Source organism: Carettochelys insculpta, chromosome 1 (assembly GCF_033958435.1).
Source record: "Carettochelys insculpta isolate YL-2023 chromosome 1, ASM3395843v1, whole genome shotgun sequence".
NCBI lineage: Eukaryota > Metazoa > Chordata > Testudines > Carettochelyidae > Carettochelys > Carettochelys insculpta.
Window position 1 is genome coordinate 327,862,556 of NC_134137.1, and position 12,890 is coordinate 327,875,445.

A 12,890-nucleotide genomic window follows, 5' to 3' on the forward strand; every position below is an offset into this window, starting at 1 on the left:
GTAAATCAGGAGTAGAACTCTCCACCCCTGAACACGTGAGGAAATGAGGGAACAGTCCTGCAAATGATGTGTTTATCACTTCTGTCATAGGCCCCACAACCTACTAAGGACAGCCATGATTGCTGGCCCTGAGAGAGATTCTCACCTTGTGAAAACTGGGGAAGAAAACCTTCCTCACTTCCCTATATTCTGTGAACTGAGAACAACCCTTTCCCCTGCATCTCTGGGGAGGGGGAAGAAAACTAACAAATTTCTAAGATTGCTTGGATTTCTCTCCAAGTCCTGTGGATGTGGGAGAAAATCTATCACATGAATTATTAGTAGACGTGGACATGTGTGAAGTCGCAAACCCTTGGATAAAGGAGTAACTTAAGGGCTACATCTACACTAGCCAAAAACTTCAAAATGGCCATGCAAATGGCCATTTTGAAGCTTACTAATGAAGCGCTGAAATACATATTCAGCGCCTCATTAGCGTGCGGGCGGCCGTGGCACTTTGAAATTGACACGGCCCACCGCCGCACAACTCATCCAGACGGGGCTCCTTTTCGAAATGACCCCGCCTACTTTGAAGTCCCCTTATTCCTACGAGCAGATGGGAATAAGGGGACTTGGAAGTTGCTGAGGTCCTTTTGAAAAGGAGCCCTATCTGGACGAGCTGCGCGGTGGTGAGCCACGTCAATTTTGAAGTGCTGCAGCCGCCAGCATGCTAATGAGGCGCTGAATATGTATTTCAGCGCTTCATTAGTAAACTTCGAAATGGCCATTTGCATGGCTATTTCAAAGTTTTTGGCTAGTGTACACATGGCCAAGATGTTACGTCAGGAAAACAGCATCCCTTTGTCCCTTTACAAAATAAATCATTCTTTGATATTATTTTCCAAGAAGGGAAAAATTAAAAGGTGTTCGTAATTTCCAAATGTTTTTGAATAATTTGAAACTATGGGAGAACATAGTCACTCCCCACTGCTTAGAAAGTGTCAAACACTGTAGTTAGCCAGAAGTCAGGAAATATCATGAGGAGATAGCATAAAGGTCCCCACCCTGGGGATGACTCTATTTATGTAGATGAAGCCCAGTTTTTGCCCTGCTTTGGTTTTTGTTTGTTTATCATTATGAAGCTCAGGTTTTACTACTAGAATAAACTTATAACCCATTCAAAACCAGGACTTTAGGATTATTTACATGGCCTACTTCAGTTCTGCAGTACAAATCCAGGGGAGCAAGGAAGGGACAGTGTTCCATGGCTTTTCTGTTGTCACAGGCTAGGTGGGGCTGTAACAGTTAAAATTTATAATTTAGCAGGATCCCATCAGGTGGAGAGGAACTTTTTCCCACTGGCATCTATCATCTGGGGATGCATTAAAATAGAGAGATAATGTTAATGCCGTAAAAACAGTAAGGATTTATTGGAGGGTTTTGTTACACGAAATGGAAAGGGGAACAAGATAGGTAAACAGACTGAACAGAATATAACAGCTCAGTGGTTTAATTCCCACTGTGGGTTTACAGCCCAGATTCCATAAACTGCACTTACAAAACTGTGAGCACAGCACAACATTGTTGTTCTAGAGAACAGGAACAGAGGTGGAACAGCATTCTAATGGCTTGCCTGTAATTTTTTGTCTTTAGATCCCGACTTTCAACTGTGAAGCACAGTAGTGTGAATTCACACGAGGAGCATGGATCCTAGGAAAAGATGAAACTGGAACTAGGTAAGATGTGAAGCATGACAATTTCTTGAGCTTCTATGCCTTGATTATCTCTTGACTCTGAGACCACACTAAGCAGGAGAACTTGGCTACCTCTAAGGTGCACAGCCCTGAGGTAAGAGTGACATCCCTTAAATAAGCTCCTTGTCACTGAGCAGATTAGCCTGGGGTCAGCTAGTGCTTTTTCATCCTTGGGGTTACCAGATGAATTAAGTCCATATGGTAACCAGCCAAAACAAGCCAGCCACAGAAAAGGGCACCAAACTCTTTGCACAAGCACGGAGGTCACCAACAAAAGATGAAATACGATATGGCAAAATGCCTTCAACAACAGCAAATGTTTGCAAACTTTCTTAGGCAATCTGAAAAAGCTTCTGTCCAACATACATGGCCTTTCTTTCTCTTAACAGACTAAGACCAGCATAACATATTATGTTATTTTCAGGGGTATGCGAAGTAGGGGTCGGCCACCTGGGGAAACATGACATTTCATAAGGGGCACAGCACAATTGGCTTCTGGGTCTCGGGCTCATCTGTCTCATTTAAAATATTGAGCTATGTTACTGGTTTTATGAATGTGTATTCACATTTATATACCAATTCATAAAGTTTTCATATTCTACATACTTATTTTTTTTACATGTGCAAAAAGGGGTTTGCTTTTTTTATTTTTATTTTTTTCATAGGAACATAGCCAAAATTTCCACTGGTTTGGATTACATTAGACAGACAGGGAGGGTGGGCGAGGGGGGGACAAAATTGCTAAATGCAGGGACAAAAATGAGAGGCCCAACATAAAAAGTTTGTTCACCCCCTGAGGTATTTGTTGCTTCTCCCAGTAAGACATCAGCTATAAAGGCTCGTCAGTATGTTAATGAGTTTTTTGTTGTTGTTAGTAACAAAGCATGTTATACTCACTATTAGACTCTGCTGTCTTTTTTTTCATTGGGACACCTGCTCATTATATAGCATTTGCTTCCTCCCAGCTCACCATAGATTTAATCCAGCTCCCACTGACCTCAGTAGGAATCTTTCTATTGACTTTAACACTGGCTCAGCCCCTTTTTACTTTACAGCATACACAGTACAAATACAGGTTGTGTGTCTCAGAAAGAAGGGGTGTCTCATGATCAGGCACATGTTAGTCAGACCATAGCTCCTGCCTGCTTCACCTCCCTGCTGGACTGAAGGTCGAGCTCAATCTTCCTCTCAAAGCAGACACCAAAGCTTCTCTGGAGTAGAGCAGGCAATGAGCTTCAAAGCATACAAGACAGTCTGGCTGCATCTACACTATGGGATAAATTCAAATTTAAGGCAGTTAGCTCAATATTAACATGAAACTGTTTTCTCTATGAATACCATTAGCTATGGGGATGAGGGAACTGTGGGATAAGTTCCCACAATGCACCACTGCAACAGGCTCTGTTTGCCAATTGAGCATGACAGCAATAAGGCGACATCGTGAGGCGCACGTGGGGAGGCGAATATGGTCAAATTCAAACTTCAAAATTCCAGAATTACAAAATCAATGTTAATAAATTTGAATTTATTGCATAGTGTAGACACAGCCTTTGTTCTATGAACCATCTTCTTCACCACTGCTGGGCATTCAGGCAAAGTTCTGCCCTCTTGAGGGATGCAGTGGCAGGATATTAGTAAGGCAAGTGGAGCACAGAAAGCTCGCTTGGCGTTCAACTCCTTCATGTTCCCTCTAAAAACTGTTTCAAAATCCCTGTCATCCCTTCCCCGCCTAGATACTTTTGCTGTAAGAGTAAATATTTCCTCTTTCACACTCATCACACACATTCATATACCAGCACCCCACCTCACTGATTGATGTTTTCAAGGCTCTTGTAGTCGTCCTCAGAGAACAATCATACCAATGGAGCAGCCAGTGCTTAATTTGAGTCAAGGCTGGCAAGGGCTGAGCCCAGTCTCCTCTAGGCTTGGCAGTTCATAGCCCTGGCATGTCTGGGCTTGCTGCATCAGTTCCAAAGGTAAACGTTGCTTGAACCCTGGCACTCTTTTCATTCCACATTAAGCACTGGGAGCATCACCCAAAAGCAATGCTCAGAGCTACACTCCGTACAGTTTAGCCCGGGGTTGCTGCTAACTGAGAGCCTTCTTTTGAAAAGAAACTTCTAGGGAAGCCATAGAGGGTGAGAAGGAATAACAGTGCTATTAACATTTCAGAAATATGCCAGGGTATAGTTTGTCACCCTGATATATCATTTTCAAACAAATGGAGCAAATTAAAGCACACCAGTGGATCCAGCAGTAATAGTAACTCAATGATGTAAAACATGTATTTAAATCTACCATAGAAATTTCAACAGTTTATGAGGTGTAGCACAGCAGCCATTGCCTGTTATTGTATTTGGAGGTTGGATTGCTCTGTAAAATACCCCGAGGACAATGTTATTGCACAGAGAGACTGAGTGCGTGTGCAAACACGCACCCAACATGGAAAACGATCATTAGTGGAGTGAAGATGTCTGCAACCGTGACAGGCTAATATCTTAATATTTTGGAAGGCTTTATAAAATTAGTTTGGACTCTTTCCTCCTGTAATTTGTGACAATTGCCCCTCCATCCCCATATCTCCCCCGGGTAATTCAATGAAAAGAAAAACATTAGGCTAAACCACACATTAGGGCTACAACCTCCCACCCTCTCAGAAACATTTAAGTTGGAACAAGCTGGGCACCCTAATCTACACTAGTAACAGTGTATAGACTAGCACGGCTTCCTCTCTATCAAAACAAAAAGCAGTCAAGTAGCACTTTAAAGACTAGCAAAATAGTTTATTAGGTGAGCTTTCGTGGGACAGACCCACTTCTTCAGACCATAGCCAGACCAGAACAGACTCAATATTTAAGACACAGAGCACCAAAAACAGTAAGCAAGGAGGACAAATCAGAAAAAGATAATCAAGGTGAGCAAATCAGAGAGTGGAGGGGTGAGGGGGAAGGTCAAGAATTAGATTGTCCTCAAACAATGTGTTAGAACCCCAGAGTGGGTTATGATCCCCTTTGAATGGGGTTGGCATTAGACCAGAGGGGCCTTGGGCTGAAGCTTGAGCCCAAAGACCCAGGGCCAAAGTCTGAACAGGCTCAGGTTACAGGATCCCTGCCCTGGGCTGAAGCCTGAGTTGGCAAGGCTCAGGTAGGCTCAGACTTCAGGCCCTTCTCCTGGGATTGTGCAGTAATTTATTTGTCAAGACAGGGCGGGGGTCACAGAACAACAAAGCATGAGAGCCTCTAGTGTCGATATTTTTCATATACTGGGTGCATTTTTAATTAGAATTATTTTCTCCGCTCCAACTCTTTCCACAGTTTCTTCCTCTGTTTTTGGACTAACTGAAAAAAACCTTGTACTTCATTTTCCCTCTGTGAGCAGGAGAGCTCCCACACAGCAGATAGAAACTGTGGTGGCAGCCCTGCTTAGTGGTAGTGTCATCTGGGCCCCCCCATTTCAGCTGGTTTGGATCCAGGGACCTTTTTGGGCCCTTGTAGGAAGCCATACAGAACCTGTTATCAGTGACACATAGGAGGCGTATAAGTGCACTCCTGTGTTGCTCCCCTTGCACTCACTAGCCGTGTCTACACGTGCACGCTACTTCGAAGTAGCGGCACTAACTTCAAAATAGCGCCCGTCACGGCTACACCTGTCGGGCGCTATTTCGAAGTTAACATCGACGTTAGGCGGCGAGTTGTCGAAGCCGCTAACCCCATGAGGGGATGGGAATAGCGCCCTACTTCGATGTTCAACGTCGAAGTAGGGACCGTGTAGTCGTTGCGCATCCCGCAACATCGAAATTGCGGGGTCCGCCATGGCGGCCATCAGCTGGGGGGTTGAGAGATGCTCTCTCTCCAGCCCCTGCGGGGCTCTATGGTCATCGTGTGCAGCAGCCCTTAGCCCAGGGCTTCTGGCTGCTGCTGTAACAGCTGGGGATCCATGCTGCATGCACAGGGTCTGCAACCAGTTGTCTGCTCTGTGGATCTTGTGTTGTTTAGTGCAACTGTGTCTGGGAGGGGCCCTTTAAGGGAGCGGCTTGCTGTTGAGTCCGCCCTGTGACCCTGTCTGCAGCTGTGCCTGGCACCCTTATTTCGATGTGTGCTACTTTGGCGTGTAGACGTTCCCTCGCAGCGCCTATTTTGATGTGGTGCTGCGCAATTTCGAAGTTGAACATCGACGTTGCCAGCCCTGGAGGACGTGTAGACGTTATTCATTGAAATAGGCTACTTCGATGTTGCTACATCGAAATAAGCTACTTCGAAGTAGGCTTCACGTGTAGACGTAGCCACTGTGAGTGCCACACCACTTCTGATGAGTACAGGGGACAGCCACCCCTCCCCTGGGGCGGATGAGCCCAAAATGCTATTCTGAGGCTGCGCTGCTCCACAGAAAGGCAGCGGGCGGAGTGGGGGGTGGGGAAGCTGCTGTCAGCCTCTCTGTCACTTCTTCCCTGGAATGGTGGGAAAAGAGGGGGGAGTCACCTGAATCTAATCTGCCCCATCCCTCAGGGCACTGTGTGCATTCTGTATCTCCGTGCTGCTGGAGCATCAGCTCAGCTGTGACCCCTTCAAGAAACTGGAGCGGACTGTGTAATATAAAGCTGTTTGTTGAACCTGCCACCCTGTTGCATCCTTCATACCTGACTGATAACCAGTGAAAAAGTAGAGATGGAGAACCTGAGCTTGGGTACAAAATACCTCAAGCCCTCCCTTAGCAGCAAACCTGGGTGCTTTGGTGTGTTCCACTGTGGTTTGTCTCGATGAATAAAGGCAAGTAACAAGTATCTCAGGCAGTTTCCAAAGCCTCTCTCTGGAGGGTTCCATTGACATCTCCCTGTGCATCCATACCCTGCTTGGACACAACAATTAGCTACACAGGGTTATGTGCAGCTCACAGAAATGCAGGCAGGCTCCCAGTTTTCTGTGCCCTCTCCCTACTTCTGCGCTCCCAAGCCATAGCCACTTCACCTGTATCTCATCTCCTGCTTCCTAGGGAGCAGCTGCTTTGATTGGCTATGCCCCTCATGAATGGAGAATAGATCTTGGCTGCTTGCCTCATGGACAGCCCCCACATCTTCATCCTCATCTAGCTCCACCTCTTCATCGAATACTTCATCCTCCAGGTAAGGTCCTTTTTCTGCTGACTCCATGCCCTCCAAAGAATCCCAGCGGCTCTTGGAGGTGGAGTCGCTGCTGAGAATAGTAACCAACCTGTTTGCCTCCCTCACCTTATGGCGCGCCTGTCTCAGCTCCTATATCATTATTCTGCACAGCAGCATGTCCTGCTCCTAGCCCTTTTCATACAAGCTTCATGAAACGTGCCCATGCATGTCCTAATGTCTACAAGTCACTTCCAGGTAGCACTGCACAGGGTCTTCTCCCCATACGCTAATATGATCCAAAAGCCCTGTGGTAGTCCAAGCTGGAGAGGGTTAGGCATGATAGCTAGCCATGGTCAGCTTGGAAAATGCCATGAGACCTCTCTACGCTGAATTAGGCGGCAAGAAACTAAAGTTCCCAGACACCCTGAGGGTGTGGGATGGATTGCTGTGTACTTCACTGCAGGGCAGGGGAGTTCAAAGCACTGACCAGTGCAGCTGCTTGGGGCATTGTGGGAAACTTCCTGGAGGACAATAAATGTAAACAAAATCCTCATGGGGTCCCACACTGCATGTTTGTCAGCAGTAATGCAGAAAGAAGGGGAAAGGAAAAAGTCTCTTGTAGAGATAGAAGTTTTTTGTTGACAAGACTGGAGTTTTTTTGTGTCAAAAGCTGTGTTACAATGTGAACCCTATCGCAATTTTGTCACCAAAAATGGTCTTTTAGTTTCTATGATGAGATAACTGGCTCTGTGGATAGGGGAAAATCAATGGATGTGATTTATCTTGACTTTAGCAAAGCTTTTGATACGGTCTCCCACAATATTGTCAGCAAGTTAAAGGAATGTGGACTGAATAAATGGATGGTAAGATGGATAGAAACCTGGCCAGAAGGATGGGCCCAGTGTGTAGTGATCAACAGCTTGATGTTGGGATGGCGGTTGGTTTCTAGTGGAATGCCCCAAAGTTCGGTTCTGGGTCCTGTTCTGTTCAACATATTTATCAATGACCTGGATGAGGGTTTGGATTGCACCCTCAGCAAGTTTGTGGATGACACTAAGCTAGGGGGAGAGGTAGATATGTTGGAGGGTAGTGATAGGGTCCAGAGTGACTTAGACAAATTGGAAGACTGGGCTGCAAGAAATATGATGAGTGCCTTCAATAAGGACAAATGCAGAGTCCTGCACTTGGGCCAGAAGAATCCCAAGCGTTGTTACAGGCTGGGGTCCGACTGGCTCAGTAGTAGTTCCCCAGAAAAGGACCTGGGAGTTGTAGTGGATGAGACATGAGTCAACAGTGTGCCAAGAAGGCTAATGGCACATTAGGTTGCATCAAGAGGAGCGTTGCCAGTAGATCCAGAAAAGTGGTTATTCCTCTTTATTCGGCTTTGGTGAGGCCGCATCTGGAGTACAGTGTCCAGTTCTGGGCCCCCAATTATAGGAAGGATGTGGACACACTGGAGAGGGTCCAGAGGAGGGCGACCAAAATAATTAGGGGGCTGGAGCATATGACTTATGAAGAAAGGTTGAGGAAACTGGGACTGTTTAGTCTGCAGAAGAGAAGACTGAGGGGGGACTTGACAACAGGGAGGTTGCAGGGAGGCTGGAGAGAGGCTGTTCACAGTGGTCACAGATGGCAGAACACGGAGCAATGGTTTCAAGTTGCAGTTGGGAGGGTCCAGGTTGAACATTAGGAAAAACTTTTTCACTAGGAGGGTGGTGAAGCATTGGAATGGTCTACTCAGGGAAGCAGTGGAGTCTCCATCCCTGGAAGTGTTTAAATCTTGGCTCGACAAAGCCCTGGCTGGGCTGATCTGATGGGTTTGGTCCTGCCTAGGGCAGGGGGCTGGAGTTGATGGCTTTTTTAGGTCTCTTCCAGCTCTATTGTTCTATGATTTTGGTGACAAAACTTAGTAGGGAAGACATGCCCTTATTCCGGGTATCCCAGCGATACTTTCGGGAAACTGGTAGGTTGCCACATCTTTGCTATCATTTTGACTTACAAATTCTGCCTTACATATTATATTTTAACTGCTTTAACCACTAAATAATGCCCATGCTTATTTTCTGAGCTAAGAAACTATAGTTTACTATAGAATTGACCGTCAGTGCTGTCTTTGGGGTAAGATCTGGTGTATGAGTTGATCTGGAGTAAGTGACTAGACCCTTGCAGTTGGGAGCAATCTGATGTGGTGTCATGTGATTTTTGGTTAATGTGACTATTAAGTTCCATTTATCAAGCTAGGCTGGAAAGCCTAAAGGAACTGATTGTGCCACCAGGATGAGACAGATATAGGGATCCAGGAGTTAACATTTGTTACCAGTTTGGTGAAATTTAATTATAGAATATAGCACCATCTGGGGGGTATTTGTCCTCGTTTGGGACAGTCTGCCCTCAGGCACTCAAGAGTTGGGAACCATTCCAGAAAGCATGACAGTACATTCCCAGGTGATGGGGAAGTGTTATGAAACATCTCTTGCATTATTTTCTGAACTGCTTAATGTCACTAAGTAACTCATAAAACTATATTTATGAATGATGCATAAAATTCAAATGAGAGCTTTATTTACAGTAGCCTTTCATGCTCTGGGTGCTGCAGCATACATAACAAATTTCAGACTACATTTTTGTAGAAGCTCAGAAGAAAAGCTGATCTATAGAAACAGTTTGTCAAAACTGGCAAAGCAGAAAATGTGTCAGCTCCTTTTTTATAGTACTTCACTGTCCTTTTTTTATGGTCTCCTATTGTTCAGAGTGTTCCTGCAGCCTTGGTTATAAAAACTGGGAGTTCAAATTGGTTAATTTATGGCAAACTCTTATTGTAAATTTTACAGTCCTCCATTGATCAGATGTAGAGGTGAATGCCTCCAAATCTTTACTGTCTTGGCAATTGCCTCACAAAGCCATTACAGACATGAGCTGAGAAAGGACTAACTCACTCCAGGAGATATTTGTCAGAAAGAAAGTTGGATCTTTCAAGCAAAGAAGGCAGAGAGTTTAATTTTATGACAAACTGATTTATAATCTACTACACTGTAGAAAACATATTATACTATAAAGATTAATCAAGTAACTTTATTCTGCAGCAACCAATGTGAGCATCTGGGTAAACAGAAACCTCATGAAATGTTTTGCTGCAAAGCTGACTTCAATAATATACATAAATGATAAATTCAACAATTTTGCTCACTGCCAGAAATAAAATAAATGGCTTCAGGAGCAAACAACACTGAGTCATACTGTGCTCAGGCACTAGTCAACCAATCTATGAAACTACACGGGGGGGAAATCAAAGCAGCTTTGTTATTTTACTTGTGTCACCTTATTTAAGCCCTCAGGCATTACTCCTTTATACCAGCATAAATATGTAGCCTTTTACATCTTTTATAATGTGGTTACAGACACAAAAATGTTATAGTAAAAGCAAGAGCTAGTTCAAGGAATTTCAGATTTCAAAATAGGCAAGATACAAAGCTAAAATTCATATGTTCCTTTTTCAGTTATGAATACTTTCACTAAAACATAAATATTTTAACATATATTAATTTTTTCTGACATTCAAAATTGTAAAGTCAATATGGCAAAATTATTGTTAAAAGCACATATGTACAAATATTCTTTTTCCATACATAAAGTATTTGGCATAATTATAACAATCTTACTGCATACACAACTGTTTGCTTTTTTCACATAATGGTACACTCCTTATTAAAATTAACCAGTTATGTACAAAAATACTTGAACATTTATTATAGAAAACCTCTATAGCTACCATCAACAGCATATACCTGCTGAAGGTTTCACTGAGAGAATATAAAAAGTGGTCACTTTCTTCCAGTTAAGCTATCAATAAAGCAAACAATTAAAATCAACGTAAGCTTCCCCCAAAAACAAGGAGAATATTTTTAACAACATGATTTAAAATACAGTTCATAAATCTATTGTCAACCAAATGTTAAAAAACAGTAAGTAAAAGAAAGAGAGCTACAAAAAGTACATACACAAGGTGCTTTTTCCAAACTCCTGCAACTGGGCATTAGATTTTCATAGCTCTACAGATGCTGTCTAGTGAAATTCAATCTATAACTGTCTACCCTCATCTTCCAACAATAAAGACAACCCTGATCAACTAAGTTAAAACATACAAGCAAAAATAAAAAACAACAACAAACAACCACAAAAATGTCCACTAGTAACAATATACCTGAAGAGCTATTAGGAATTTTGCTAATTTGTGCAGAATTGTGAATTAATGCCCTTTACCTTTTAAAAATTTGATACATACCTAGTGATTTATGTTCTTTAAATGTGTTCACTTACTACATTGATTTAATACTAACCAGTATCGATTCTTGAGTATCTTATTCACAGGACACATTCATTTGTGCCTCTATAACAGCTGAAGGTTTATTCTTTTGGGACTGAGGTTTGGTTTTTTGTTTTTTTTTTTTGAAGTTAAGAAAACCTCCAGCTAACTGTTAGTGGTTTTTTTTTTTCTTTTTTGGATGGGTTAACTGAAAGAGTAAAGGTAAATTGTACATTAAAAACAAAGAAGTGCACCAGATACAGGAGATAAACTGTTTAGTCGTATAACAGTAGCTTATCAACAATGAATTTAATTCCAAAATGGTGTTCTACACTGAATGAAATGTGGATATTAGTCACTCTTAGAAAGCAATACAAAAGAACTTACTTCAGCCCTTGTCCTTACAACTTTTTACTGTGGGGTAACTTGCATTAGGCCCACACCACCACCACCCTGACATAAACAGAGACTTGAACTGACCAGCCTGATCATGGGGAAAAGGGAACAACCTTCAGCCTACTTGCAGAAATACCTTAGCCTACCAACAATGTTGTTAGAGACTATGTATTTCTAGTAATCAGCTCAGTTAGCACAGCCTACTTTTTGTAACAAGCATATAACTAATGTAAATGAGAACTCGAGTGTGTGTGTTAGACTTAATCATTTTTAATAAAAATGAATATAAGATACCAAAAAGCTGTGCATCCATATTTACCACCTTGAAATTAATGAAATTCTCTCATTCATGCTTCCTGTAATATCTGTCCATCAAAATTACTACTGTTACTTAATAATGTGTAACATTAGTATTAATAAGTATTTTAAAAAAATCATGTAAAAGAAAATTTGGGTAAACTATTAAAGTGCCTACACTAAATGTATTTTACTTTTTTTCCCCAATATTATTTCGTAAACGGTAAAGAATTCATTGCAAGTAAGTATAAAAGTGTCTTCTTATAACTGAGACACTTTCCGAGGAAGAGGCCTGGGCCGAGGAACCTGCTCAGTCCTCCTGCTACTGTTTTCCAGATTGTTTGGCCGCACCAGCAGAGGCTTGGGGGGCAGGGCTGGTGGATCTGAACTAACAGGGATGGAGAGGCTTTGAGGTAGTGGAACAGGCCGTCTCAAAGTTCGTTCATAAACACTGTAAGGTGGTGGAGTTTTACTTTCTTTCCTCACTGGCTCCTCAGAAACACTGTAGTTTGGAATAGTTTGTTCACTCCCTTGACTTTCAAAGCCAGAAGTTTCTGAAGTGCTACATCGGCTAAGCGAAGAGATCCCACTGCTGTAACTTCCTGACAAGACTGGGGAGTTGGATATAAGCCCCGAGGAATGGCATTCCACAGGAGAGGGGGTAAATGATTGCATGGAGCCCTGCAAAGAAGAAAGAAGGAATCATGAAAACAATTTGAAAGTACTGTTTCTCTGTGGACACTGAAAACATGAGTAGATTTTTTTTTGGGGGGGCACAGATTTTTGGGGGCTTGATCGATGGAAAAGTATATTTGGTTGAATTAAAGTCTAGTAAAAACCTAGTCAAAACTTGCCATATTTTAAAATATTTTCAAACTATATGTACATAAATAAACAAACATAATATTCCTGTCAACAATTTATTTTTTGCAGAAGTAAACTATATTTAAATGTTGTATTCCTATAATCAGTCACTGGAAAAATCTGTCAGTGTTCTCAAAAAAAAAAACAAAAAAAAAACCCAACCAACCAACTAAACAAAAAAACCCCAAAAACGTAATCC

General features: G+C 42.6%; 1 protein-coding gene across 3 annotated transcripts in view; it reads right to left on the minus strand.

Annotated features, from left to right (window-relative positions):
- Positions 1-8,865: 8,865 nt before the first annotated feature.
- Positions 8,866-12,890, minus strand: part of DOCK4 (dedicator of cytokinesis 4) — a 381,443-nt gene continuing 377,418 nt past the window's right edge. For all 3 annotated transcript variants that reach the window (XM_075014636.1, XM_075014626.1, XM_075014645.1), the window contains one exon: positions 8,866-12,508. In XM_075014636.1, coding sequence (XP_074870737.1) covers positions 12,089-12,508 — 420 coding nt within the window. In that variant the 3' untranslated portion in view covers positions 8,866-12,088. The remainder of the gene's footprint in view (positions 12,509-12,890) is intronic.